The 25,445-nt window shown below is 41.9% G+C and overlaps 2 protein-coding genes across 2 annotated transcripts in view; both read left to right on the top strand.

Annotated features, from left to right (window-relative positions):
* LOC127362766 (uncharacterized) overlaps positions 1-25,445 on the top strand; it is a 143,288-nt gene that overhangs the window by 68,729 nt on the left and 49,114 nt on the right. The window lies entirely within an intron of this gene.
* mdga2a (MAM domain containing glycosylphosphatidylinositol anchor 2a) overlaps positions 1-25,445 on the top strand; it is a 75,873-nt gene that overhangs the window by 30,060 nt on the left and 20,368 nt on the right. Inside the window, exons 3-8 of the mRNA XM_051398924.1 lie at positions 2,399-2,573; positions 4,039-4,235; positions 9,332-9,464; positions 10,537-10,809; positions 16,122-16,451; positions 18,317-18,634. Coding sequence (XP_051254884.1) covers positions 2,399-2,573; positions 4,039-4,235; positions 9,332-9,464; positions 10,537-10,809; positions 16,122-16,451; positions 18,317-18,634 — 1,426 coding nt within the window. The remainder of the gene's footprint in view (positions 1-2,398; positions 2,574-4,038; positions 4,236-9,331; positions 9,465-10,536; positions 10,810-16,121; positions 16,452-18,316; positions 18,635-25,445) is intronic.

The following is a 25,445-nucleotide window of genomic DNA, read 5'->3' as shown; positions in this document are numbered from 1 at the left end:
CTTCCCTCTCTCAGCTCTGAGCGCTGAATCGTAGTTTTACTGAAAGCCGGATTGTGTTCGAGCAGTTTTGAACCGTATTAACAGTAATGTGTTAATGAGCTGGAGAAACATTTAGTGAAACAACAGTCGAATGTGAGCGTTGTGACGCCAGCTGTCACCAGGAAGTTCAGTCAGTCCTCATTGGATCTGTTGGCGGCTGACTCGACTGTTCAGACTCAGACAGGGAAACCCATCCTCTCTATTCTCTATTAACATACCTGGAGAGGAAAGAAAAAAAGTTTTGATTTTCTCTAATCTTTGATTTTTAATGACAATTTGATCAGTTGTTGAAATGGAACCATGTGACAAGTTTAGAGGAGAAACAACTCAAAGACTTGTTGCATGTTGTCCTGATAATGGACACCTCAATCAGCATCGGTCTACGGATACCGCGGTCACTGGACAAAGGAAAAAGTATAGGATCATTCATTTATATTGTCATATTAATATTTTTAGTTTTGGAATTGAACTGACTAATACCTGGAAGAATCATTACCATCCCATAAGGCTCTACTGTAATGGAAACATTGTTCACTGCTCCAGTAAATGTAAGGATGAACCATAGATACAACTTGACTAACATTACACTACGAGACAGAGAGCTAACAGTATGCTACTTATGAGATATTCATATTTATTCATATATATTCAGTGCATTATTCTGGAACTGCTGCATTAGGAAGTAATAGAGACCCTGCAGCCAATCATAATCCAGTATTCAGTCAGACCATGGTATAATATCTAACTTTGTGTCGGCTAATTATCAAAATTCTTACTAAGTAAATTGGACTTTACAGTACTCGAGTAGCTGTAGTAGTTACAGTCGACCTCTGCACTGCAGTAGCATTACTACGCTCTACTACAGCGACGTTGTGTTAATTAGACACTGCAGAGTGTGTGTGTGGTCACACAGATCCAGGATCTGTGGACTCTGAGTATTTTTAGCTCATTAATCGTCAGTTCTCTGGTTCGAGGCCATTAACCGTCTGTCTGCACCACAGACGGATAGAAAGTCAACTTCACTCCAGCTGGCAGCGGGGCGACCGACATGTGGGAGGACTGTACCATGAGAGAGAGAGGGAGAGAGAGAGGGAGAGGGGGAGGGATGATGGAGCAGGTGGGACAGAAAGTGAAAGAATCAGGGTGGAAAATGTGCTGATGGAGGTTCAAAGCAAAGTTTCTGTGCTCTAAATTCAAACCCAGAAGAGACACATTCACACAAATTCATCTGTAACTGTTCATAACGTCTGGAACCTCCTATAACAGTAGATGAGTGTTTACTGCCCCACAGGACACATTCACACGAATAACAATGATCTGCCCTCTTCCAGTCTACTGTACATTACACTCTACTTAGGGAACAGAACAATGTTACACTCCAAAGGACACAACCAGCAACACATTGAAACAACTCTGAGAGCTATTATATGAATTAGTCTACCACCCTGTGACATTTATATATTTATATAAATCTGTGATAGTTCATAATATCTATAACCGTATATAACGTCTAAAACATATATAAAACAGTCTACGATATCTATAACATCTGTATGCTCTGTAACAGTCAGTAACATCTGCAGATGTCCATGAGCTCTATAACAGTTAATAACAATCTATACCTTCCTATGACATCAGTAAACATCTGTGACAATCTATAGCATCTCTAACAGTCAATAACATCTGTAAAAGTTATAATCCTTGTAACATCTGAAAAGATGTAAACTTTTAAAACACGTGTAACACCTGTACCAATAACATCTGTAAGATCTCTCAGTCTATAACGTGTAACTGTACATAACATCTGTAAATGTATAACATATATAACATTAACATTTTCACCAGAAACATCTGTAACAGTTTGTAGTGAGCCTTTCTACATATATCGTTCTATTTTTATCAATTCAATATTGTTTTTATTTTCATTGATATTTTTATTTTATTGTTTTATGTCCCTCTGCTCCAGATTATTTTAATAATTCATCAGAAATTAAAAACTAAAAATCCCTCTGAATTCTCTATCTGAGGACGAGAGACATAGAGAGAGACAGATGGAGAGAGAGAGGAGCAGGATGAGGATGGAGGAGAGGAAGGGACAGAGCAGGTGGGAGGGACGGATGGAAAACTGACCAACAGATGCTGAACGAGGACAAATCTAGACCACACACACACACTCACACACACACACACACACACACACACACACAGTTAATCTGCAGCAGGCTAATACAGGCTGGCATCAATTCAGTTTCCATCCAAGAGTCCTGTTAGCTACACACACATGCACGCACACACACCAGTATACCAGTATAAACCAGTCTGCACTGGGTGCTGTTAACCCCTCCCTCTCTCTTTGCAGATTCGTTGGACTAAGACGGCGGGCGGAGCCTCGGACCGCCAGGGCGACTCCTCGCTGCACAACGAAACTCTGAAGATCGATAATATCAGCCGCCACCAGGGGGGGCGCTACTACTGCAAGGCTGAGAACGGGCTGGGATCCCCTGCCATCCGCTCCATACGAGTCGACGTCTACTGTAAGAACACACACCCACACACACACACACACACACAGCAGCTGGTTAGCTTAGCTTAGCATAAAGGAAGTTCAGTGTTGAAGCTCCATCTGTGGCTCCGATATCGGACTGGTTTGTAAAGTTCTGGAGGGATGGATGAAGCTGGCTGTGTGGATTAAAGAGCGGGCAGTGACCTACAGGAGACCTCCTCGTATGTGACAAACCATTTGTGTTGTTGTTTGTGTGCGTCGTGGCTGATGTTGTTGACCTAAATGTGTGCAAGCAGGGAGCTGTTTTTCTGCCGCCGTGATTCCCCCCCCGGAGGTCTGCAAGCTTCTGTTCACCTTCATGTTTATTGTTGCAACTGGCATGCAGAAAATCCCAGTAATCCCAGTAAAGAGACGTCCTTGGGGTGTTTTTATACAGCTACGTCCCTCGCGTCTGATACTCGAAAAGTTTCCTCCAAAGTAACAAAAGCAGGAGGAAACAGTATCTGCGAGCTGTGGACGTTGTTGTGTAACATCCTGGAGGATCACAAGAGGTACCTGAACGCACCGCGGCTGAGTGCTTCCTTCAGGGCACGGAGGCTTTTACACAACCATCGAGCTGCAGGAGGAACCAGGATAAATCATTAACTCCTCACCACGCCCGGACCTGCAGCCCGTACAGAAGGACTCGCACTGCATTGTGGGAGTTCCCAGCAGATTGTGTTGTCCTCTGTTTATTCGCAGCCACTGTTGTTTGGGCCCTGATGTGTTCAGTGTGCGAGTTGGAGTTTGTCGCCGCCCTGTGTGAAGTGGATTAGCGACCATTAGCCTCTCTGCTGGCGGTGGCTTCATAGCCGGACTCATTAACACGGCGGAGCCTGATTGGTCGGCTGCCATCAGCTGATCAGGGACCTCACTGTGTGTACAGCCAATTAAAAAACCCTCTGGTCCTGCAGTAATTACCCCCACCACAGGAAAACTGACCCCACTGTTTGGAAATTTGGAAAACTATAAATTGCGAGGCTGCAGGAGGAGACAGCGTGTCCTCATTGTGTTCCCCAGAGAAACACAGACAGGAACCATAGTGCTAATACAGGCAATTCATTTTCATAGGGCAGATTAATCACATTTATGGTGTTTTAAACAAGGAAACTCATGAAACACACAAACTGTGGCCACGGGGGTAAAGGGGTATGGGTCTCGCACATTGGGGTTGCAAAATGGCTCAATAGCGCCCCCTAAACTGTATAAATCTGTAGGCACATGTATCATGTCAAGACATTTAAAAAAGCCTCTTGGACCCATACCCCAAACCCAACAGGAAGTCAGCCATTTTGAATTTAATGGTAATTGTCATTTGGCATCTTACTTGACGTTGTGCTATAACAAACTTTCCCTCCTCTCCATCCTTTCCTTCCTTTATCTCTCCTTTCCTCCCTCCTCCTCCTCTTCCTCCTTCCTCCCCTTCCTCTTTCCTCCCTCCTCCTCTTCCTCCTCAGACCTGGACGATCCGGTAATAACGGTACATCAGAGCGTCGGTGAGGCGAAGGAGCAGTTCTACTTTGAGAGGACGGTGTTTCTTCGCTGCGTCGCCAACTCCAACCCACCTGTTCACTACACCTGGAGGAGAGGCCGGGAGGCGCTGACCCAAGGCTCCGACTCCGGGGTGGAGATCTACGAGCCGTTTTTTACACAGGTGAAGAAATACACCTTCAGTTTTTATCAGTATTATTTTATTATTATCAGTCACTCAGGGTGTGTCTGCCTCAACCCTCCCTGTGCTGATGTTAAGGGGGTAAACTAACCTGTTAGGAGCTGCAGGGGTTGGAGGTCAGAGATATTCTGTAGGAGCACACATGGTCATTAAGATTTAATTAAGCAGTACAGCGATGAGTTTGAGTCTGTAATAAATTGTGATTGTGAGGGTGTGTGATTGGCCGATTCCATCGCTGGTTGTCTTTTTGGGTGATTTTATTTTGCTGATTTAATGGTTTTCCTCTGAGGAACGAGAGCCGAACTACGTGTAACTGATAAGAGTTGTTCAGTTGCGTCATCGATCATTCCTGCACTTTGCTCGGATAATACTACCACTTTACACCTGTCTCGGATCATACCTGGATCGTACGTGAAGCATGGATTACTTTTCGCTGACTCTGGAGGACTGGATGGCTCCCTGTATGGAGCCCGTTCACCTCCTGGAGCTGGGACGATCATCTTGCCGATTGATTTGATTCGCCCAAACTTCTCATGACAAAGGAAAGTGCTGTTTCTGGCTGATTCTAGTGTTTTAACTTTTCTTCCTATAGTTTTAGACATTGCTGGTCCTGATTATAATTCATGTATTCACAGTGCTGCCTTACAGGGATTGATTTCCTGTTTTTGTGACGCGCAACGTCACCAGCTCAGCTGACTCAGGGGGACATAAACCACAATTAATGTTACAGCAAATTCATTCACTTTGACCTCTCCTTAAGTCCATACCTCCTTCGGCCGTCACTTTTGCTGCTCCCAGTGACTCATTACACAGAATAGTTGTGATCATTGTGCTTTTGAGTTTGGAACACAGTCCTGTAGTTAGGACTTGTTCAGTCTGCTGCCACCGCGACCCGGCCTCGGATAAGAGGCAGGAAATGGATGTTTATCTTTATATAAATATAATTTCAGGAGACAGGTGGCGTTATGCAATCAGAAGACTTCTCACCACTTTGTTTTTCAAAGTCATTTCCAGAACTGTCATCCCAGCGCTCATGAGATTTGAGCTGTTTTTTTATTTTGGCATCATATTTTTTCATATCTAACTTTTTACATTAGCATATTTATATTTAATTTTACCATCTACCATCTGACTGTCCAAACCACAAATACCAGGAAGACAGTATCATAACTTCAGCTTTGTGTCTGAGAAGAACAATGACGTCTCCCAGGAGTCGAGTTGAAGCTCCATCAATAAACGTCTTTTTAGTCCCAGTTTATCTCTCAGTGGGATTCCTCCGGGGGATCTTGAGGTGCTTGATTAATACGGGTGGTGGTCCATGAGCTGCGGCCAAAAATAGTTAAAAGTTTGATTTTAGTCCAGTTTTTGTTTCACTCAGACATTTGAAACCTCAACGGGTTTACACAGCCTCAGGTTTACTTCCATTTACTCCATCAACTCCTCAAACTATTTATATAATCTTTGAGTTGTTTAAAACAAATCCACATCTTTTTAGTGACATTTAAGGCTTCATGAATCAGGATGGATGAATAATGAAGATCAGTCAGAAGCTTCTGTTTTCTCTTTCCCTTTTTGTAAGAATTTAAATATATTTTATAAACCAGATATCCAGATATGACAGCATCTTTATCTGCAGTGAAGGTGATAGATTTGTTTGAGGACAGTCTTTATTCCTCAGGGAAATGTTTTTCATTCACATAATTTTTCAATACTTTAACTACATTTCACTCATTATACGCACACTCTTTTACACATTTTTTTATAGTCTTGAAAAGCCTAGAAATTGATTCCAATTATTAAATATCGGGGAAATAATCTGTCGTTTTATTTTTCATTGTATTTTAGCCCCTTGCTCAGATCACCTTAACCTGGGTGCGTATTTTGTTTGAAACTCAACAGTTGGATAAACCACCTGATGACGTTTACCAGACGCAAAGAGGAATGACAAAAACACTCCCTTTTAATGAAAGTAAACCTGAAAAATGTATGCAGCCTCTAAAACCTCTTTGACCCTGACGTTTTGACCACAAACACCACATTTTCCTATTTTTCTGTGATTTTGATATTTAACTTAGTGTAGCTGTTTCCTGTCTCACGTTGTGGAATGAAGATTTAATCAGTTCAAACCGATCTTGTGTGGCTTTTTCTCGCCTCCTCCTGCTGCTGCTGCCTGATCTCGTCCTCATTCCAGGCGAGGCGCACTTCGTCTCCAGTGAGCCTAATAACTGTCCTCAGGAGTTTGATAATGTGAGATGTCTCTAAGGGTTGAAGATATATTCTCTTATAATAGTCACATGAGAAAAAGATGCATTTATGTACCAACACAGCCTCCAACAACTGCTGTTTATTTTGGATGTTTGAATGTGGTTTTACTTTAGTTTTATGATGATGCCTTGTTCTATATCAAAATTGAATATTTAAGTACTGCACCAATTTAAGAATAATGATGGTAATTTTTTCAGTGGGCCACATTATTTTTCTCTCTTACAGTTAGTACCAACACTCAGGAACTCGACCTCCTCCTGCTTCCTTTCTTGTGTTAAATCTGAATATTCATCATCCTCCGTCAGTGAGTTCAACAGTTTGGAAAAGCCGAGCCATCCATGTAGTTTAAGCCCTCCTCTTCCTCCTGTTCCTCCTCTTCCTCCTCCTCCTGTGGATTAAAAAAAATTCTGCAGATGGAGATTCCAGATTTGGCTTTTTTTCTCCTCTTTTGGCCGTGGTTTAGATTTAATTTGGAGCAAAGGGAAGCCGGCCAATCAGGCGGCCAGTTAGTGGGCCGTGTAATACCGCAGCAGAGATAACATTCACGCTGTCGACTGTAATGCCTTCAGCGCCGAGCTCGAGAACTCGTTAACCCCTCCCCCCTCGCTCCTCGTAGGCACTAATGAGGGACTTATCTCCTCCTCCTCCTCCTCCTCATCCGCCAAAAAAATTGGCCGCCATCTTTGCACAAACATCCCATTTAAATGTCATCTAATCTCATCTCATCTGTCCGTGAGGCGGAAGGCAGCGCCGAGGCTGCCAGAGGAGATAAGAGAGATTTGGCAGCGAGGTGGAGAAGTGTGGAGGAAGAGGAGAGGGAGGGAGGAAGGAGAAGAGAAGGAGAAATGAGGAGGAGCAGGGTGAAGGAGGAGGAGAAGCTTATTAAGCCAGAATTATTGTTTTATGTCATTTCCAGTTACTCACTCAATGTTTTATATTTGTGTTTTATTTGTAGTTTAAAAATGTTTTTAATTTTCAGTCCCGGTGCTGTTGTTTTTATCTCGTGTTTGCATTAGATTGTATCTGTAATTGTAATTTTATTTATTTATTTTTATTTGAACTGTGTTTTAATTATTTTGTTTAACCACGAAAGCATCAAGATAAAAAAAATAAAATAATTCTCTTGAGTCTCTTGACCAAGATTGGTGAGTTATTGACTGCAAAAAAAGTCACAAAAATGAGAATTTAAGAAATATACACACATTGCTAGCAATCAGCGTTCAGAGTACTGTTTTTTTTGTTTGTGACAGTTGGTCATATTTTAGTAGCCACCTTTAACTGATCATTTTCGTCATACTAGGTGACAATAAAATAATTAAATGACAATAAAAAATATGAATTGATCAAAATGAATCACAATACATAAAACACAGTATATCAGACATGGATGTACTGCCTCGCTGACAAATACGTCCACAGCCGACATCTCTGTCTGCTCTCTCGTCTTTCAGAGGCTGTAGAAATATTAAATTATATTTAATATTTGCAAGTAATAATAGTATTAAATGACGCTCCAAATTTGATGTTGAATTTTGGTGATGGAACAACTGGCATGGCCATTTTGAAAGGGTTCCCTTGACTTCGAGATCTCTGAATGAAAATGGAAATGAAATGAAAATGACCCACGAGTCTCCCGTTTGCCGACACTTTATGCTCATCACATGCAGTTTTTTGCATGCAGTATACGGTAAAGGTGTTATTTTCACCTAGCGTATTTGAATGTTTCTGTATAATGGGGTCTGTGAAGTGTTGGAATGCATAAATTAGGTATGAATGGAAAGCTGAGACTCTTGTGCATCCAGTGATCCTAACTGTGTTCATGTGCGAGGATGTTCATCCCCACAGTCACCATTTCACTGCAGTGAGAGCATCTTTTGTATAAAATCAGTTCTAGGATGATCACAACCTCATGAGACTACAACCACAAACTAGAGACCAATGGATTTATAGGCACCATCCCAATATTCAGACACATTAACTAACAACAACAACAACAACAACAACCCACCATCTCACAGCACGACACATAAACATCAACCTCCCACAAATAGCACTCAAACACAGCCCCCCCCACGCACATCTGTTAGTGCCAAACACATTTGATCCAGTACATAAACCAGTGAGTTGGTGGTAAGACAATATGAGCTGACACTGTGGACATCCTGTTAGTTTGTGAAGAGTGAAAACTTTGTTGATGTTGATGTTTGTGTCCCAGTTAGACTAGTGATAATCTGAGCTCCAGGCAGAAGAGAAACTGTCCTCAATAACTTCTCTGAAGAGTTTAAACACAGGAAAGATTTTTATTTTTTGTCCTCTGTTGTCCAGTAGTGAAAGATATAAACAGTATATATTATATATTATATACAGCGTGTAGTATATGCAGGAAGATTTTCAGTTTTAAACCAGGGTTATGTTGAGTTCACACTACATGATTTCAGCCCTGATTTTCCACTCGCCAACAGTTTTTGGAGATCAAATGCTCCCAGATCAGAGGCAAATCTGCGCTCCAGTGAGGACGATAGCTATGTGTGAACTGTTCAAAGACACGATCAGAGAGCTCACAGGCGACAGCAAAATATGTTTTTTCAGGGAGCTACACAATGAGCTACAACCAATGAAAGCAGTCTCTCTCCAGCACCAGACAGCAAGCAGCAAACCGGGTAGTTGCACACTTCTTGACAAGAAGAAAGTATGAGAAGGTAGACAGGAAGTCATGTAGTGTGACCAAGGCTTTAGGGTAAGAGTTGGGGATTGCAGTATGTCAGTGAGGGTCCTCACAAGTATAACAAGACACACTTTTGTGTGTGTTACAGGGTGAGACAAAAATCTTGAAGCTGAAGAACCTTCGTCCTCAAGATTACGCTGAATATACCTGCATCTCCTCCGTCAGGAATGTCTGTGGCATCGGAGACAAGAGCGCCCATTTCAGTCTGAACAACAGGACAGGTAACGCACGCACACACACACACACACACACACACACACACACACACACACACACACACACACACAAACAGTTTGAACTTTAACCCTGAACCTGTAAACTGAGGCTGAGTTGAGAGTTTGACCTTGTGTGGAGCAGACTTGGTCCTCAGATGGAGTCTGGAGTCCTCACAGTGTGAGTATGTTTGCAGGTCCTAATGAAACAGTGGCCTGACTCATGGAAAACAGAGTATAGTATGTCAAAAGTATGGAATAGAAGATCAAAAAGGCCAATTAATATCTCATATTTTTGACATAAAAGGGAAATGTATGACTTCCACTATTAAGATACTAATTCATCTCATAATTTTAATTTCCTTGAGTATTTATAATTTTTGAATCTTTCTTTTCTTTTCCTTGAAGAAATGGGCATTCAGGTCTCCATATATTTAATCCTTCTTTCTCTGTATGATTGTTTTAATCCGTCTGTACCTGTGCGTGTACAGTTGGATGAATGTAAATCATAAATAAATCATTTTCCTCTCTCAGACTGCAGCTCTCTGACCTGTACAGTAGATCCTGCCGCCCCGCCCCAGGGGCTGATGGGATTTACATGATGTCAGCTTAACAGAGGTCGACTCAGCTATTTTTATCTCCCTCATTATTATTTCTGCATTTAGCTGCTTTTCTGCAGCTCATCGTGTGCAGCTGGTCGAGGCAGCGAGTCGCTCTGCAGCTTTTATTTCACTCTGATGTGAATCTGCGGACAGGAAGCTTTTATACTCTGATTCTGCAGCGGGAGGGAGAACACTATGGATTATTTACACATGACAAGATATTTTAAAACCTTTTAAAATGTAAAAGATATATATATGATCCTAAGACCCACCTGCATGTGAGATAACATGAGACTGAGAAACTGTAGAAAGTCTTGAAGTCTTTTTACAGAAAACTTAATTAAACAAGAATCATATAGTTACTTTTGCAGTAGCATAATAATGTAATGAAATCCTGATGCATCCCAGCGCAGGGCATTAAAGTGTAATAAAGTGTAAATGATTATTATTATCTCTCTCTCCTTCCTCCACCCCACCAGCTCCTCCCTCCATTAAGCTCCTCCTGGACGACCCCCTGGTGGTGAACCCGGGGGAGACGATCACTCTGGTGTGTGTGGCATCGGGTGGAGACCCTCCTCCCACCCTGAGGTGGGTGAGGCCGGGAGGGGAGGAGCTCCCAAGGAGGAGCGTCATCAACGGCGGCACGCTGACCATCCCCGCTGTCACCGTAGACGACGGCGGTGCCTACAGCTGCATGGCGTCCAACAACGTGGGCAATCCCGCCAAGAAATCCACCACCATACTGGTCAGAGGTACGACATTAAAACTTGAATGGGTTACATTGTGGGGACTGAGTACGTTCCCATAAAGGGGGGGCGTCCCCATAAAGCTGGCGTGTCAACTGGTTCTCGTCCCCACAATGTTGTAAAACAAATACTCAAATTTTTGCCTCAATGCTGAATACATTAAATCTCTCCAAAATGTGTGTGTGAGTCAGTGTGTGTGAGCAGAGAGTAAAAAGGTATATTGTAGCTTTGTTCCTCTGCTGCCTGTGGACTTATTTCTATGTGTTTCTATGTAGGGATGAGGGTCAAAGGATGTGACCTTTATGCCTGGCCTAGCCTGAAAGCATGGTGATGTTTTCAGTTTGGGTGTTTTGTCCAAACCCAAAGATTTAACTGTCATATAACATAATGAAAAGCAGCAAATTTGAGAAGATGAAATCAGTGAATCTTCGGCTTTAAAAATGACTGAAAGTATTATCATTGCAGCTGTAGAACAGTTCATTGTGTCCCCACAGCTACTGTTCCTTGACTGCTTCTTTTGCCTGTGTGATGCTCAATGATGTGAGCAAAGCAACAGATGGACGTTTCACTTCATTTTTGTCATTTCTGTTGGAGTCACGTAATAATTTTGTTCCTCTGGGATTTGCGAGCAGTTTTGACAGTCGTCTACCTGTTGAAAGGTGCTTTCCTCCGCTGTCTTTTCTTCATGTTTCTGTCAGTGTTCAGGTGAGTCCTCAGCTTTAGTCGCTGCAGGCACAAAGGCACATTCATGTCTTCACTTGTTGTTTTCAGTGTAGAAGCAGCTGCAGAATAGACCAGGATAGATTCACACAAACAGAGCGTTTATCTGCGTCTGTGCAGAGACGCTAAGCTCTCAGATTATTTCAGTCTTTATAAATCAAATCCTCCTCCTCCCGTCGCTTCCTGCAGCGTCATGATGAAGCGTCCTGAACATCATCAGCACTTTGTGAAGTTTTGTAGACGAGTCTGCGTCTGAGAGGATGAGCGGAAAATCAGCAGAGCACACTGAGCGATAAGACATTTGGTCTCAATTCTGATTGATTATTATTTTAAAAAGCACACAGCAGGACTTATATAAAAAATAAATAGATAAACAAAACAAAAGATAAGATAATGTCCAAAGGAATCAGCTTGGAGTCTTTTCTGTAGCATTTGGTTTGAAGGCAATAAAGTCAATCAATGATCAAACTGGGATCACTATAAATGAATCAATCAAAACAACCAATTTGGCTGATTTCTTCTTTTGTTATCTCAAAAAATCAGATTCAGTTCAAATATTCTACTCCTTCTTTTTTGCTGTGGACCCCCTACAACCTACTCTAGGACCCCTGATGATCCCAGTTTGAAAACCACAGCTCTAAATCACCTGCCCTGTTCTGGGACCTGAGGGGCTGGAGAGTCTCCCAGCATGCACTGGGTGAACCGGTCGTCAGTCTTTCACATGAGAACCAATCAGGAGGTTTTATAAAGACAGTACGTGTTCCTGAATAGCTACATGCTCAGCCTGTACAGCAGAGATAAGCTGCAGAGCCTCCAGCAGCGACGACAGCATCAAACCCACGGGACGAACAGCACACAGACAGTGTCATAGTCCAGACAGATTCCATTAAAGAGCTCTTCACAGATTTACATGATGGACTGTTCTAAAAAAGGATGAAAATCGCTGCAGCAGAAGCAGAGTTTTTTTCATTCCATACATTCTTGTTTCCTGCCGCCTGCGTTACCCACAATGCAACTCAGCTGCCAACAGCTGGGTGTCAGACTGGGGAATGTTATGCCTGCAGCAGCTCCAGAGGTCTCACTTCTTTCTAACTCCACACCAACAGAGTGACCCGAGTGACATCACTTGAGGACATTTTACACAAAGACAACTGCTCAACACTGGGAGGTAGAGAATAAAGATTTTCTGTAGCTTTTCTTAATTCAATTCAATTCAATTCAATTTTATTTGTATAGCTCCAATTCATAACAGAAGTTATCTCAGGACACTTTTCAAATAGAGCAGGTCTAGACCGAACTCTTTAAAACATTATTTACAGAGACCCAACAGTACCACCATGAGCAAGACCTTGGAGACAAGGGCAAGGAAAAACTGCCTGTTAAAAGAGTCTTAATAATTTATGGTTTGTCCTGAGGGTGGCGCTAGATAAATATTTTGGAGTTGTTAAAAACTGCAATCTGTAACATTTCCACTGCTGCTTTATTAGCCGGCTCCAAGCTGATCCAAAAGTGGAGCTGAATGAAACCTGGTTGCTGGAACCAGCCACGCCCTTAATTATGCATAACTTTAATCCTAAATATAATTAAAGCGGTGAGTTGTATAAACGTACGGTCGTCCTGAACGGGGAAATTAGCTCTCGAGAGCAAAAGGCTGTAAATGTTTATTAGCTAAGCTAGGCTAACCACGCCATGATTCGAGCTCTGTAGTGAACACATACTCATGACAGTGAGTAAGAGGATGTCCCGAAATGTCAAACTATCCCTTTAACAATAGTTCGTCTGTCCACTGTGTTTTATTCAACAGCATGACTCACCTCTGTGTGTGTGTGTGTGTGTGTGTGTGTGTGTGAGTGTGTGAGTGTGTGTGTGTGTGTGTGTGTTTTAGCTGCTGACCCTGCAGCTTGTCAGCTCGACTCCTTCCTCCTTACTTATTTAACTCCCATCATGCATCTCTCTCTCTCTAGGCAGCCAGTCCTCCCAGTCTGACACACACTGCTAATGGACCCTGTGTGTGTGTGTGTGTGTGTGTGTGTGTGTGTGTGTGTGTGTGTGTGTGTGTGTGTCTGTGGATACATGTTCTAATGGGACAGGGGATGAGGAGAAAGAGGAGGTGAGGAGGAGGAGGAAGAGGAGGTGAGAAATGGTCAGAGGATGTATAGGAGGTGAAGACAGATGAGGATGAGGAGGTGATGAAGGGTGAGGAGGAAGATGGATGTTCTGTAAATGAACATGATGTGATGTGAGAGAAATGTGTTCTTAGATCAGATTAAATCAGATTAAATTCAGGTAAATTAGTGTTAAATCAAGATTTTATTACTTTATATAACTGTTCAATCAGATTACCTTCAGTTATATTAATTTGAGATTAGATTTTAGGTTTGGTTAAGGTTAAATTAAAATTAGATTACATTATTATTAAGGTTAGATTAGATTAAGATTAGCTAGTTAAGGTTAGTTTAGGAGTCAGGTTAAAGTTCAGTTTTAATTAAGATCACATTAGATTACATTGAATAACATTATATTAGATCCAAATGAGATAAAACTGAATTAAGATAACAGACTATTATTAAGATTATTAAAGGGGCAGTGTGTGGGATTTATTTAGTGGCATCAAGCATTGAAGTTGCAGATTAGTGGACCTGAAACCCACAAACGCTCCTAAAATATCGTCAGGCAAAGGTTGGGAACATCATAATGTCTAGGCTGCGTTACGGACTCATTGATCCTTTATCTGACTGAGGTTTGTTAGACTAACCCTCCCCTGGGGCCCCGGCCCCCTGACAATAATAGTCCTGTGCAAATAGGTCACAGAAGTCATTGAGGGGCTTTTTCCAGAGCTTTCATCCACGAAAGAAGACTGTTGTTTATTAAAGTAGAACTGTGTACTGACAGTACTGGAGCCAAGCCTGTGTGTGTGTGTGTGTGTGTGTGTGTGTGTGTGTGTGTGTGTGTGTGTGTGTGTGTGTGTGCGTGTGTGCGCAGTGACTTTCATGTGTGAGCGACTGCATCCACCTCTAGTTATGCAACAGACCTTTTACTGACGCAGTGAAACACACACTCACACACACACACACACACACACACACACACTCACACACAGGGTTTTGTTCCGAGGCGTTCTTGCTTTAATCTTAATGAACAAGGACAATCAGCTGCTCGCCTCACGAACTGAAGCTATTTATATACACATACCCCCACACACACACACACACACACACACACACACAGATCTGGGATTTGAACTACAACCTTCTGGTCTGTTTGCAGTCGTCCACTGAAGACTCAGTTTGTACAGGACAGGGACTGACAGTAGGACAGGGACTTGTTTCTGACCACAGACTGAATATAAAGATGCAGCCCCTCCAGAAAGTTGGAATCACAACAATTAACGTAAATTCAACCAATCCCTGAGAATTCTGCGTGACCTCGTAATTTTGTCCAATCGCCGTAACTTTCCTGCAAAATCTGACCAATCAGAGCAGTCAAGGTGTTGAGCCATACTACCATTGATTTTATTCTCACCGGAACACTTATACCAAAAATTGCAATTATTTTCACTTTCTTCTGCAGTTTCATTGTAAACAAAAAGCCCCAAAAAGTTGCAACACAATGTTTTTAGAAAAGTTGCTGTGAAATCAGGAATTTTAGGTTGCAACAGTCCCCAATTAAACCAGTGCAGTAATCATCGAGTGTGGCTCAGCTGTCGATCATGACATGAAACCCCCATTTTTATCTTAATCGATCAATATGTTTTTGGCTTCACTTTTGGGGGTCTGTTATCAAATATCATCATTAGGTCATTTAACGTGTCCAATACTTTGGTTTATGACCATTATAATAATTAATATTAAATACAACATAACAATATTTAAAACAATATTTAAAAATGTTTGTGCATGTCCTGAGTCGGGTGACCAATACCTACATTTTTTATTAGTTTCAACCAGCAAGTACTTTGACATTAGGATATGTTGTTATGTGACAAGTGGACAGATAGATTAACTACTATACAATGATTGGCTGTGAGGAGAAGAGTTACCACTGAGCTGGAGACCAGGAGGTTCAATGAAAATTGGAGGACGAGCAGCGGCAGCAGCAGCACGTCGCTGTGGACAGTCACAGGATTAAACTGAACAAATGGTTTCAGTAATAATTAAGCCTCATTTGGACAGATTAGTTTATCCACAGCAGGAAGGCTAGTTGTAATCATTTAAAATATGAGGTTAGATGAAACTCTGCTGTCAGTCTCAGTGTTCTGCTTGATGAAGTTCATGCAAATGAACTTTTGAAGAGATTACTGTTTGTTGTTTTTAACACTTGTGATGTCAGTTAGAATTGGTTACAACAGAGTTTTGGAAAATCGAATCATCCATCTTTACTCACTACATCTTAGACTTTATTGGCCATGAGACGCAGGTACTTATCGGGTAGTCCATATTGTCCAACTCTACTCTCCAACTGTCAATTCAACTTCAGTGACGTATGAGTCAGATCACCTGGATTATTGTGTTGGACATTTGTATGTTTTTGTGTTTCATGCTTTGATTCTTCAGCTTCACCTTCAGCACAATCTCTGATATCTGGTCTCTCTCCTGTAGGCCTCCGTAAAGGTCGGTTCTGGATCACGCCCGACCCGTACCACAACGACGACAACATCCAGATCGGCCGGGAGGTGAAGATCAGCTGCCAGGTTGAGGCCACGCCGCCTGAGGAGCTGCAGTTCAGCTGGTTGAAGAACGGCCGGCCACTGAGGAGCTCCGAGCGGATGGTCATCACTCACACCGACACCGACGTCTCACCGGGAACCACCAACCTCGACATCATCGACCTCAAGTTCACTGACTTCGGCACTTACACCTGTGTGGCGTCTCTGAGGAACGGAGGAACCCCCGAGATCAGCATCGACGTCAACATCTCATCCACCACAGGTGAGTCGTGCTTGTGGCAGGGCTAGAAGAAGTACTCAAACACTTGATAAAAGTAGCAAGTAGTCGTTTCTTCTACAAAATTATTAGTGTCAAGATATTCTCAAAATACTAAAAATAGGAGTGCCTGGCTGAGTGGATACTGTGCATGCATGTACCTGACTCCAACGTCGCTAATTCAAATCCAGCCAGTGACCTTTAGCAAGTTTTGTGGCCACCATAGTTTCGCCTACATGCTTGAAACGATGAACGGTATTTAGTTGTGCAATCTGCTACTTCACCAAATTAAATTGCTTGCTCACTAACATTATCGCTAGCAAAATACTATCTGAGTGGATATGTTAGTTGGCCAACGTTAGCTTCCCCAGCTAACGTGATCCATGATACAATCTTATGTTTTCCTCACAATAAATGATGTAGCGGTAAAAAGCTAACGGTTGCTTTCTACTAGCTAAGAGTGATGTGAGGCTGGGGCATCAGGCTAGCTAACTGTAGCTAAGCTAAGGTGGGGTTGTCGTGTCATGGCTGTGCGGGATGATGCAACAGGACTCTGACTGCAGTTCACTGAACGGCAAATTTAATTGTGAAATTGAACTTGTTTCAGTGTTTTAAATTGTTAATATCAGCAGGGTGCAAATAGTGCACTTTAAGATATGAGTCTGTATTGTCCTCTCTCTTGAATTCAGATGTGGATTAAAACTTTCATTTAGCCAGGAGACAAGAGGAATAGGTCACTCTTTCCTAAAACTTCCCAAAGAGAGATCTGTTTCTGTATTTTCCCTGTAAGCTTCATCAGCCTCTAGGCATCGTAAAAACTCTTTTCAACTGTGATGTAGACGTCTCCTTCCCCTCCGCTGTTACTGCTTTCGGGTAAAACAACATGCAAGCTGCACCTGCAGTTTGTCTTCTTCTTCTTCTTCTTCTTCTTCTAAAAACCCTGCAGCCCTTGAACTCTGTTGCAAACCTCTGAGTTCAGTTTGTGCGGAGAGAAAAGAAGCAGAACTTTTCCTTCAGATGGACGTCATGCAGATGAGCGTCTGCTGGCGGCGGCTGACTTCCTGTTTGTTTGTGACCTTGGCAGACGGGAGGAAACATTCAGAGAGCCTGAGAGGAGGAGGCATGGAGGAAGGAGAGAAGGGAGGAGAGGGAGTATGTCAATCGGAGCGTCGCTGCAGTCGCAGTCTGAACGCCCGCTGACGGATGTTTCATGTTAAAACAGAAGGTCGCGCTCGGGTCACTGCTGCATTCCCATAAGGAAAGTAAATGCTAAAACAGTCCAGCAGCCTCACTCTTCCTCCCTCCTTCTCCCTCAAAAAGCAGCTCTCTCAGTGTGTTTTAAATGAAGGACAAACTCCACATCAAACATGGAAGAAAAAGTGTTTGTTTACTGTCTCTACCTCCTTTTTTCTTTCTTCACTCAGCATCACGTCTCTGCCCTGCACCATCATATTTTACAGTCCACTGATTACCTGCTAGGAAACTAGGTGAAAGCAGTCCCTCTAACTGCGGTAGATGAAAATTCTGAGGTCTCTGATAATACATAGATAATAAAAATACTGTACTGCTTTTAAGCTTGTATGAAAAATATCTTATGAAAGCTCATTTCCACCAGTAAAATAAAAAAGACGAGAACTTATCCTTGATAATAAAATAATGTTAAAGTTCAGTAAACACATAAAGAGTTGGAATTATTATATAATGCTCTACATTCAATAACTCAAAATTATGCAAAGAAATACAACAAAATTTGACATCAAACTAAAGACACTTTATTTCTGAAACTTAAAGTGATATTTAGGTGGATATATATCTAAATATTCAGATTAATAAAATGTTGTTGTGTAATCACGCTGCCTCTCTGCCTGCAGTTCCTCCAGAGCTGACCGTCCCCAGGGGGCGCTCTCACCTCATCGCTCAGGAGGGCGACACTGTGGACCTGCAGTGTCTGGTCTCAGGGAAACCCAAACCCATCATCCTGTGGTCCCGGGTGGAGGAGAGTGGGGGGGCAGCGGCAGCAGCAGTGGCTCTGATGCCGGACGGCTCGGCTGAGACGGAGAGCTACGACGGCGTCCTGAGGATCAGCAACCTGACGAGAGAGATGAGCGGGACGTACCGCTGCCAGACGAGCCAATACAACGGCTTCAACGTGAAACCCAGAGAGGCTCTGATCCAGCTGGTGGTGCAGTGTGGGTAACACACACACAGACACACACACACACAAGCAGAGAGTGTTTAATCATGCCGTAATATCACTATCACTCTCCACCAGACTCCAGAGACAAAAACACTCATTTTACCTTCAGATCATCGTAACTTCATTCAAAGTGGACTCATTAAACCGTCTCTGTCAGTGTTTCCAACAATCACCAACTCTGGTTTGGTGGAAATAAATCCTTAATTCACCGACGTAGAAGATAAAAACAGACCGGCTATGGAAACAAACCACAGAGAGGCTGCGATACAACACAGGCAGAGGGAGAGAGACACCATGTGACTCTAGTACTTCTATTATAGTTCCTTCCTGTGGTACAAACAGATATGGGTTATACAAAGATTTAATTTGTTTTGTTTTATTTTTGGCCTCGTCCTCACTTTGTCTCCTCTCTGGACATTTTTCTGTAAAAAAAAATCTCTTTTCAGCTGAAACCAAATGTAACATCTGCTGCAGATGTAAACAAACAACAGCAGGTCTCTGAAATACCCAGAATGCATTGTGACGTGGGCTCCCCGATCCCTTCCGGAGAAAATGTCACATCATCCAATCAAACTGTATCACATCCATCAGAGCGGACAGCAGCAGATCGGTGTGATAAAAACACCATTTCAGTGGAAACACACACCAACAGGTAGGGGGTTCAACGCCTCCACTCGAGGGCATGCGGGCAGCCACTGACAGACACATGCTGTCTGTCTGTCTGTGGACGGGGATCCAATCCGTGATCTTCTAGTCACGCTCCATCTAACCTGCAGGGTGCCGCGTCGTAAAAAATACCATCAGAGGATGTGACAGGAAGCTGCACACACACACACACACACACACACACACACACACACACACACACACACACACACACACACACACACGTTTGTACTTCTCTACTTGTGAGGACCTTCCAACCAGCCCCTGACCATAAAACCTTCAAACCAAAGTAAACCCTCAGACAGACCTCTGAAGGTCTGTCCGAAAGAGAGGACCAGTGAAAATGTCCTCACTCTCCAAGGTCTGAAACCCACATTGGTCCTCCCAAAGATAGATGTACAAGTACGTGCGCACACACACACACACACACACAGCTCCCGGCTTTCTGCTGCACTAAAAGGCTGTCAGAGTGAATCTCCTCTGAGGCTCGACTCGTTCTGATTCTCTGGAGAATCGATGCAGAAACTCAGAGGAAGTCTTCGGCTGAGACAGACACTGAACCCACACCTGAACACCGCAAATCAAACCAAAGCTCACTAATTATGAAACTCAACAACTCGGTTCATAACATTTGTCCTTTCAGTAAGACGAGGAGGTCAAACAGAGTTAAAACAGCGCAGAAGATAAAAAATATTAAAGCATTTTATAACAGAATCATCTGCAGCAATAACATTAAAAACCTGTTGAATGATGAGGAATTAACTAAAATCAACATTATGAAACTATTCCTACAAGAAACCTAAGAGGACGTTGACGGAGGAAGAGAAGAGAATATTTGCACTTCCTGGAGAAAATGTGTGGGATTCTCTGCTACACTGCTCTCAACCCAACCTCTCAGCAGAAAGTGTTTGTGATTAACGTCTGAAGATATCACACAGAATCAGTGATAATTCAATATTGCATATGTTGTGTACGCTCATGGAGAAGCTGTGTACAATAAAAAATGTCATCCTCATCAAAGAAAACAGATATTAATGTATATTGTTAATGTTGTGCCCCGTGTTGGTAGAATTGTATGTAGCAGAAACTACGGTGGCCACGAAGCACGCGAAAGCTTAGTGTTTGGTTCGTCCATTCTGGGCAACTGTCAGACTCCAGGGAAAGCAACCTGCTGCGCCTATAGATATAAACGTCTTGAAAACACAACAATTCTTATTTTCAGGTGATTACACACTAATGAAAACATACCAATTAATATTATCTCACAATAGATCCTCCTCAGTGTTTCACACTGGACCTTTAAAGTCTTGGTGTAGATACCGGGCCTACTTACAGCTGATATGTTTACTTTTTTACTAAAATGACATTTTAAATGCAGTTTATTTTCACTGATGTAAAAAGAACATCTCTTTAAATTCCCTCTAAACTTCCAGTGGTATGTTTCCACTGTGCAACAACACAAAGCAGATTAAAGTGAGGCAGATTACAGGTGGATTACTTTGAAATAAGTGAAACAACGTTAAAGTCACACACAGACACAGATTTCACTTGCAACTGTATTTAAGCAAAGAAACCCTCACTAATCCTCAAGAAAAGCTGCTGACTGAAAGACTGCACAGCAAAAAGAAAAAAAGAGCAGAAATCAGCAGAAAACAAGTTCAACGTGAGATGACACCAGAGCATGTTAGAGTTGTACAAACACACTGACCCAAAATGCATTCATATCTACAGTTTTGTGCCCATTAAACTCTTTAATGACTTTTGCTAAATATGCTAATCAAGTCCACATGAACCTGCAAGAGAAAAGCTTATGAGGAACATTTCAAATGAGCTGTTAGTAGGTCTTTTTTTACTTTGACAATAATCCCTCACAGTCTGTTGGTTTTTTTTTTTTACTGGATTACGGGTATGACAGTGATGTGCGGAGGTGACGCCCCACAATCCCTCTGACGAACATACTGCACTGGGTTTCAAAGTTTCCAGCACTAAAAGTGATTCCTTCAAAGACAGAAGAATAAAAAGGGACACGGGACTGTCGCTGTTGTATAAAATCCTCCAACGGTCGTTTTGGAACGTGGATTACAGGGGACATAAGTGACCTGTTTGGGTGCAAGAGTTACAGCTGTCAGCGTTCATATAGAAATTAGCACTGTAGTGAACAGACAGGAAACAGATGACATTGCTGTTGAATAAAATCCTGTTGAGGTCTGAACACAGATTACATGGACATCAGTTACATTGCCGTCCTCACAATACTAGAAACATGTGACAATAGACGGATGCAGATCTAGAGAGACACATTAGCAAAGCACTGAATAGAGATATGTAATTTTTCCAAATACATATTTTTTCAATCACTGGGTCTAAAATGTGGCCATAACAGATCAATAAATACATATTAATTGTTTAGCTCATTATTAATCTAAATAAATGTGTTCAATTACACACCATACTCTTTTTTAAGGACTGCCACCCTTCGAGAGCCGCCCCTGGACATAGAATAATAAAGAATTAGCTGGTACTGTCCCAAAAGAAATATTTAGCAAAACTGCAGAACTTCCTAAATGAAATTTAAATTTTCGTCACTGAGACCGGTGTGATACGCACCTCGATGCATCGCCAACCACCCGATACATTAAAGATAAATATGTAGCTCTACCAATGCGATATGATACGATTCACCCATATGGTCATGATTTGATTCAACGCAACATGTTAGAGGGACATCAGTAGTTTGTTGAGGTGTGAGAGTAACAGCCTCCACAATCTGACAAAAAGAAAAAGATCTGCAGGCTTAAAAGACCGTTTCTGAACATATTACTGTTGTGTTTAATAATTAAACACCATATCATTCCTAAATGTTCACTGTCAACAACAGCAGCCATTCTCGGCTAAATACAGAGTCAACATCTGCAGCAGTGTAAAGGTTTCATTTCCTGAATAAGCTTTTACACCTCTGTGGATGTTTTCTTTCTTTTTTATTATTATGGTCCCCACAAACTCAGGGAAAATGTAAGGACTGTTTAATTTTCTTCAAATGTGAAGCATCAGGGGAATCTCTCTGTTGTTTAGCTGAATATTATAGAATTAATTATTAGAATATAAACTTAACATTGAACATTCAAAGCTGATGGTAGGATATAGAAAGTGCTGTTAGGAATAGTCTTAAAGCAGCAGTATAGTCAGCATAATAAAAGAGGAAATGAAACCAGTGGTCATTTTTTTCTTGACGGTCCCTCAGGGGCCCCTGTGGGTAAATTAATTTACTGAATTAAATTATCATGTAAATGAACTTATTCCTCATTTCGCCCTGAAGTGTCCTCGCTGCTGCTCCTCAGACTCCAGCCAGAGAAAAACTTTCATACTAAAGTTATCAGGATACAAACAGTAGAAAAAAGCTCATTAACGCGCTGGAACACCAGCCTCAGCAGTGCATTGTGGGAATTAAACAGCAGGGTCAGAAGTATTCTTTGTCCAATCGGAGAGCTTGACTGAAGGTCGCCGTGGAGCAAAGGCATCCAGCTGACCTTTAGATGTTCCTGGACCGGTTCCCTCACAGGAGGAAGGTCTTGGAAACATTTCTGGGGGGTCAAGATGAACCGCAGACCTTTACCTCTGTAGCCTCAGTGTCTGTGTGTGTACTACAGACTTATTTGCTTGAGCTTTCACCATTTTTTTTATTTTAGAAGTGAATCAGTTTGAAATGATTATTGCGTCCTGTGTTGACTCACAGGGATTTACAGTCTATACAACATGTTCCAGATCTTTCACTTTTAGGCAGAAGAGAAACCTTCACATCCTTCAATTGTACAGGAAACAAAAATTCTAAGTGTACAATATATAATTTCTGCCACTAGGGGATCTCTCACATCAAATCAATAAGAAAATATAATGTTTGATGAGGTGGGGAAGCAGCGTGGGATCATGGGACAACAGTCAGTGTATGACAGCTTCTGGCAGACAACCACAACGCAGACGCAGGCACAAAGGGGATATGATGCCATTAACAGGCGACTGTGAAACGCAGCGTTACCTGAATAAAACGACAGATTTCCTAAAAAAAAAATGTTTGAATTATTTCAAACTTGATTTGTCTATAATTATTTGAGATGACACTTGACTCGTGTCTTATGACTTGAGACTTGACTTTGACCTGGCCTGAAGGACTCAGGACTTGTGTCTCACAAGATTAGGCTTTGAACTTACTTGAGAAACAATTTAAACCTTCCACAAATTACTTGAGGAGCAAGTCTGGTCTCGATAATTAAGTAAGAAATTCCAGTTAAAAGCTCGGACATGGACTTGTGCGGACTGACCTCAGACTCCATTTAAATGTGTGATGTTGTCGGTTAAGCTTTAAACTCCATTAGTGGCATCCTGCTCCGACCTCTCAGCCTGAATTAATCATGTGGAGCAGTCGCTGCCTCGTCCCTGGAGCCAGGCAGCGTTCGTACTCTCTTCATCAGCGAGGATTCTGAGAGGTCGAAGGATGGTCGCCTGCTGATCCGTGTTTGACAGTGGGGCATTAATCTGTGAAGTGACACCTGTAATGTGGCTGAAATCCTCTGAGGAAGTTCTGCTGGAGGGATTTAAAAACAGAGCTCAGACTCTGCCTTTGTGCCCTTTAGCAGAGCGCCCGTCTGGCTTTAAATATTTCAGATTCTTAAGAGGTTTAAGGTTATTTTAGAGGCATTTTGGGCTTCATTAAAGAGTGAAGTGAGAGAGCAGGAAATGAAACACAGCAGCCGTGACTTCAGTTCGATTTAGTCTCTTTAAGTCTGGATTTTCTTAGTTTTATCAGTTTAAAACAGCAAGTCAACCTTCAGGTCAACTTCAACAAATCATGTTTAAACACACTAAAGACATTTTCTAACATACTTTGAATTTTAAACTTTACAGAAAGAGATTTACTTGTTTCATCAAGTTGCGAGATCAGACTGAAATTAAACCTGACGTTTCTACAGATTTCAGAGATCGTGCATGTGTTTTTCTGGACCGTGCCGCTTTAACTCGTACTTAAACTGATATTGATTTTTCTTTTTTATGTGGGCCTTTTTTGTGGCTAAAATAAATGTTTGTGCTCCCTACTCTCTCCTTATCCTCGTGAAGCAACTGGACTCGAAATCATGAGATCACACAAGAATCCATCGTGTCAGCCTTCAACCTATACACTTGCGTCCAACCACTGTGGTTCGGTCCAGTCAACATCCACTGAGCTGCAGCTGCGTGGTTTAAGGCTAGCTGTGTGTTTGTGTAGATGCTGCTAGCATCAGTTACATCAGAACTAGTATTTCTTCATTGAAAGTAGAGCAAAGAACGACACTGAAGGTTTTTCTCTCTTCTCCCAACTGGCTTCAGTCAGTTACATGGTTCATTGATCTGATCGGGTTATGTTCGCCTGTGATAGACACTGACAGACAGATGGTTCATCCAATCACCTGCTGGTTATTTATTTGAAAGTGCCTCTTTTCTAGATAGTTTCCGTGACTTCCCTTATGGTCCTGTGTCACAAACCATCTGGGACTCAGAGTTTGATGTGTTTCTACAAACTGAGGGTGTCTACACTGAATATAGATAAGTGATTCATACAACCCCACTTCAGAAACCCCAAACTATCCCTTAAAGATCCAAAGATGCTCAAACAGTTCAGATAAAGAAAAAATGAAATGAAATGGAGAGACTGAAGTTAGAGTAGAGTCACTGTAAACCTCTGCGATGTCTTAATACCAGCAAGTGTGTGTGTGTGTGTGTGTGTGGCTGGAAAATCTCCAACTTCAAATCAGATTATTAGATCAGATCAGATTAGATTAAATGTTATTGATCCCTGTGGAGAAATCAGGTCAGAATCACACAATAACAGGATACAGATCACAGACACAGTTGAGCTGTTTTCTAAATTAATGAAAGAACCAATAAAACCAAAAATATGTTTTTGTCCTGAAAATGAATGCCAAAAATAAGCTTTGTTGAATTTAAACAATTTCAATTTCTTTTTAGACAAAAAGTAATTTCATACATTATTATTGAAACTTCAAGATTATAACTTTATCACTTGTGACATTTCTAAAGTTGATGGGTGGTGATTCATCCTCTGCAGTTTTCATCCCATTATTCTAGCTAAAGATTTCCCTCTCAGA

Source organism: Dicentrarchus labrax, unplaced genomic scaffold, assembly GCF_905237075.1.
Source record: "Dicentrarchus labrax unplaced genomic scaffold, dlabrax2021, whole genome shotgun sequence".
Lineage (NCBI taxonomy): Eukaryota > Metazoa > Chordata > Actinopteri > Moronidae > Dicentrarchus > Dicentrarchus labrax.
The sequence above is the reverse complement of the archived record's forward strand: the minus strand, read 5'-3'. Positions and strand labels throughout refer to the sequence as shown.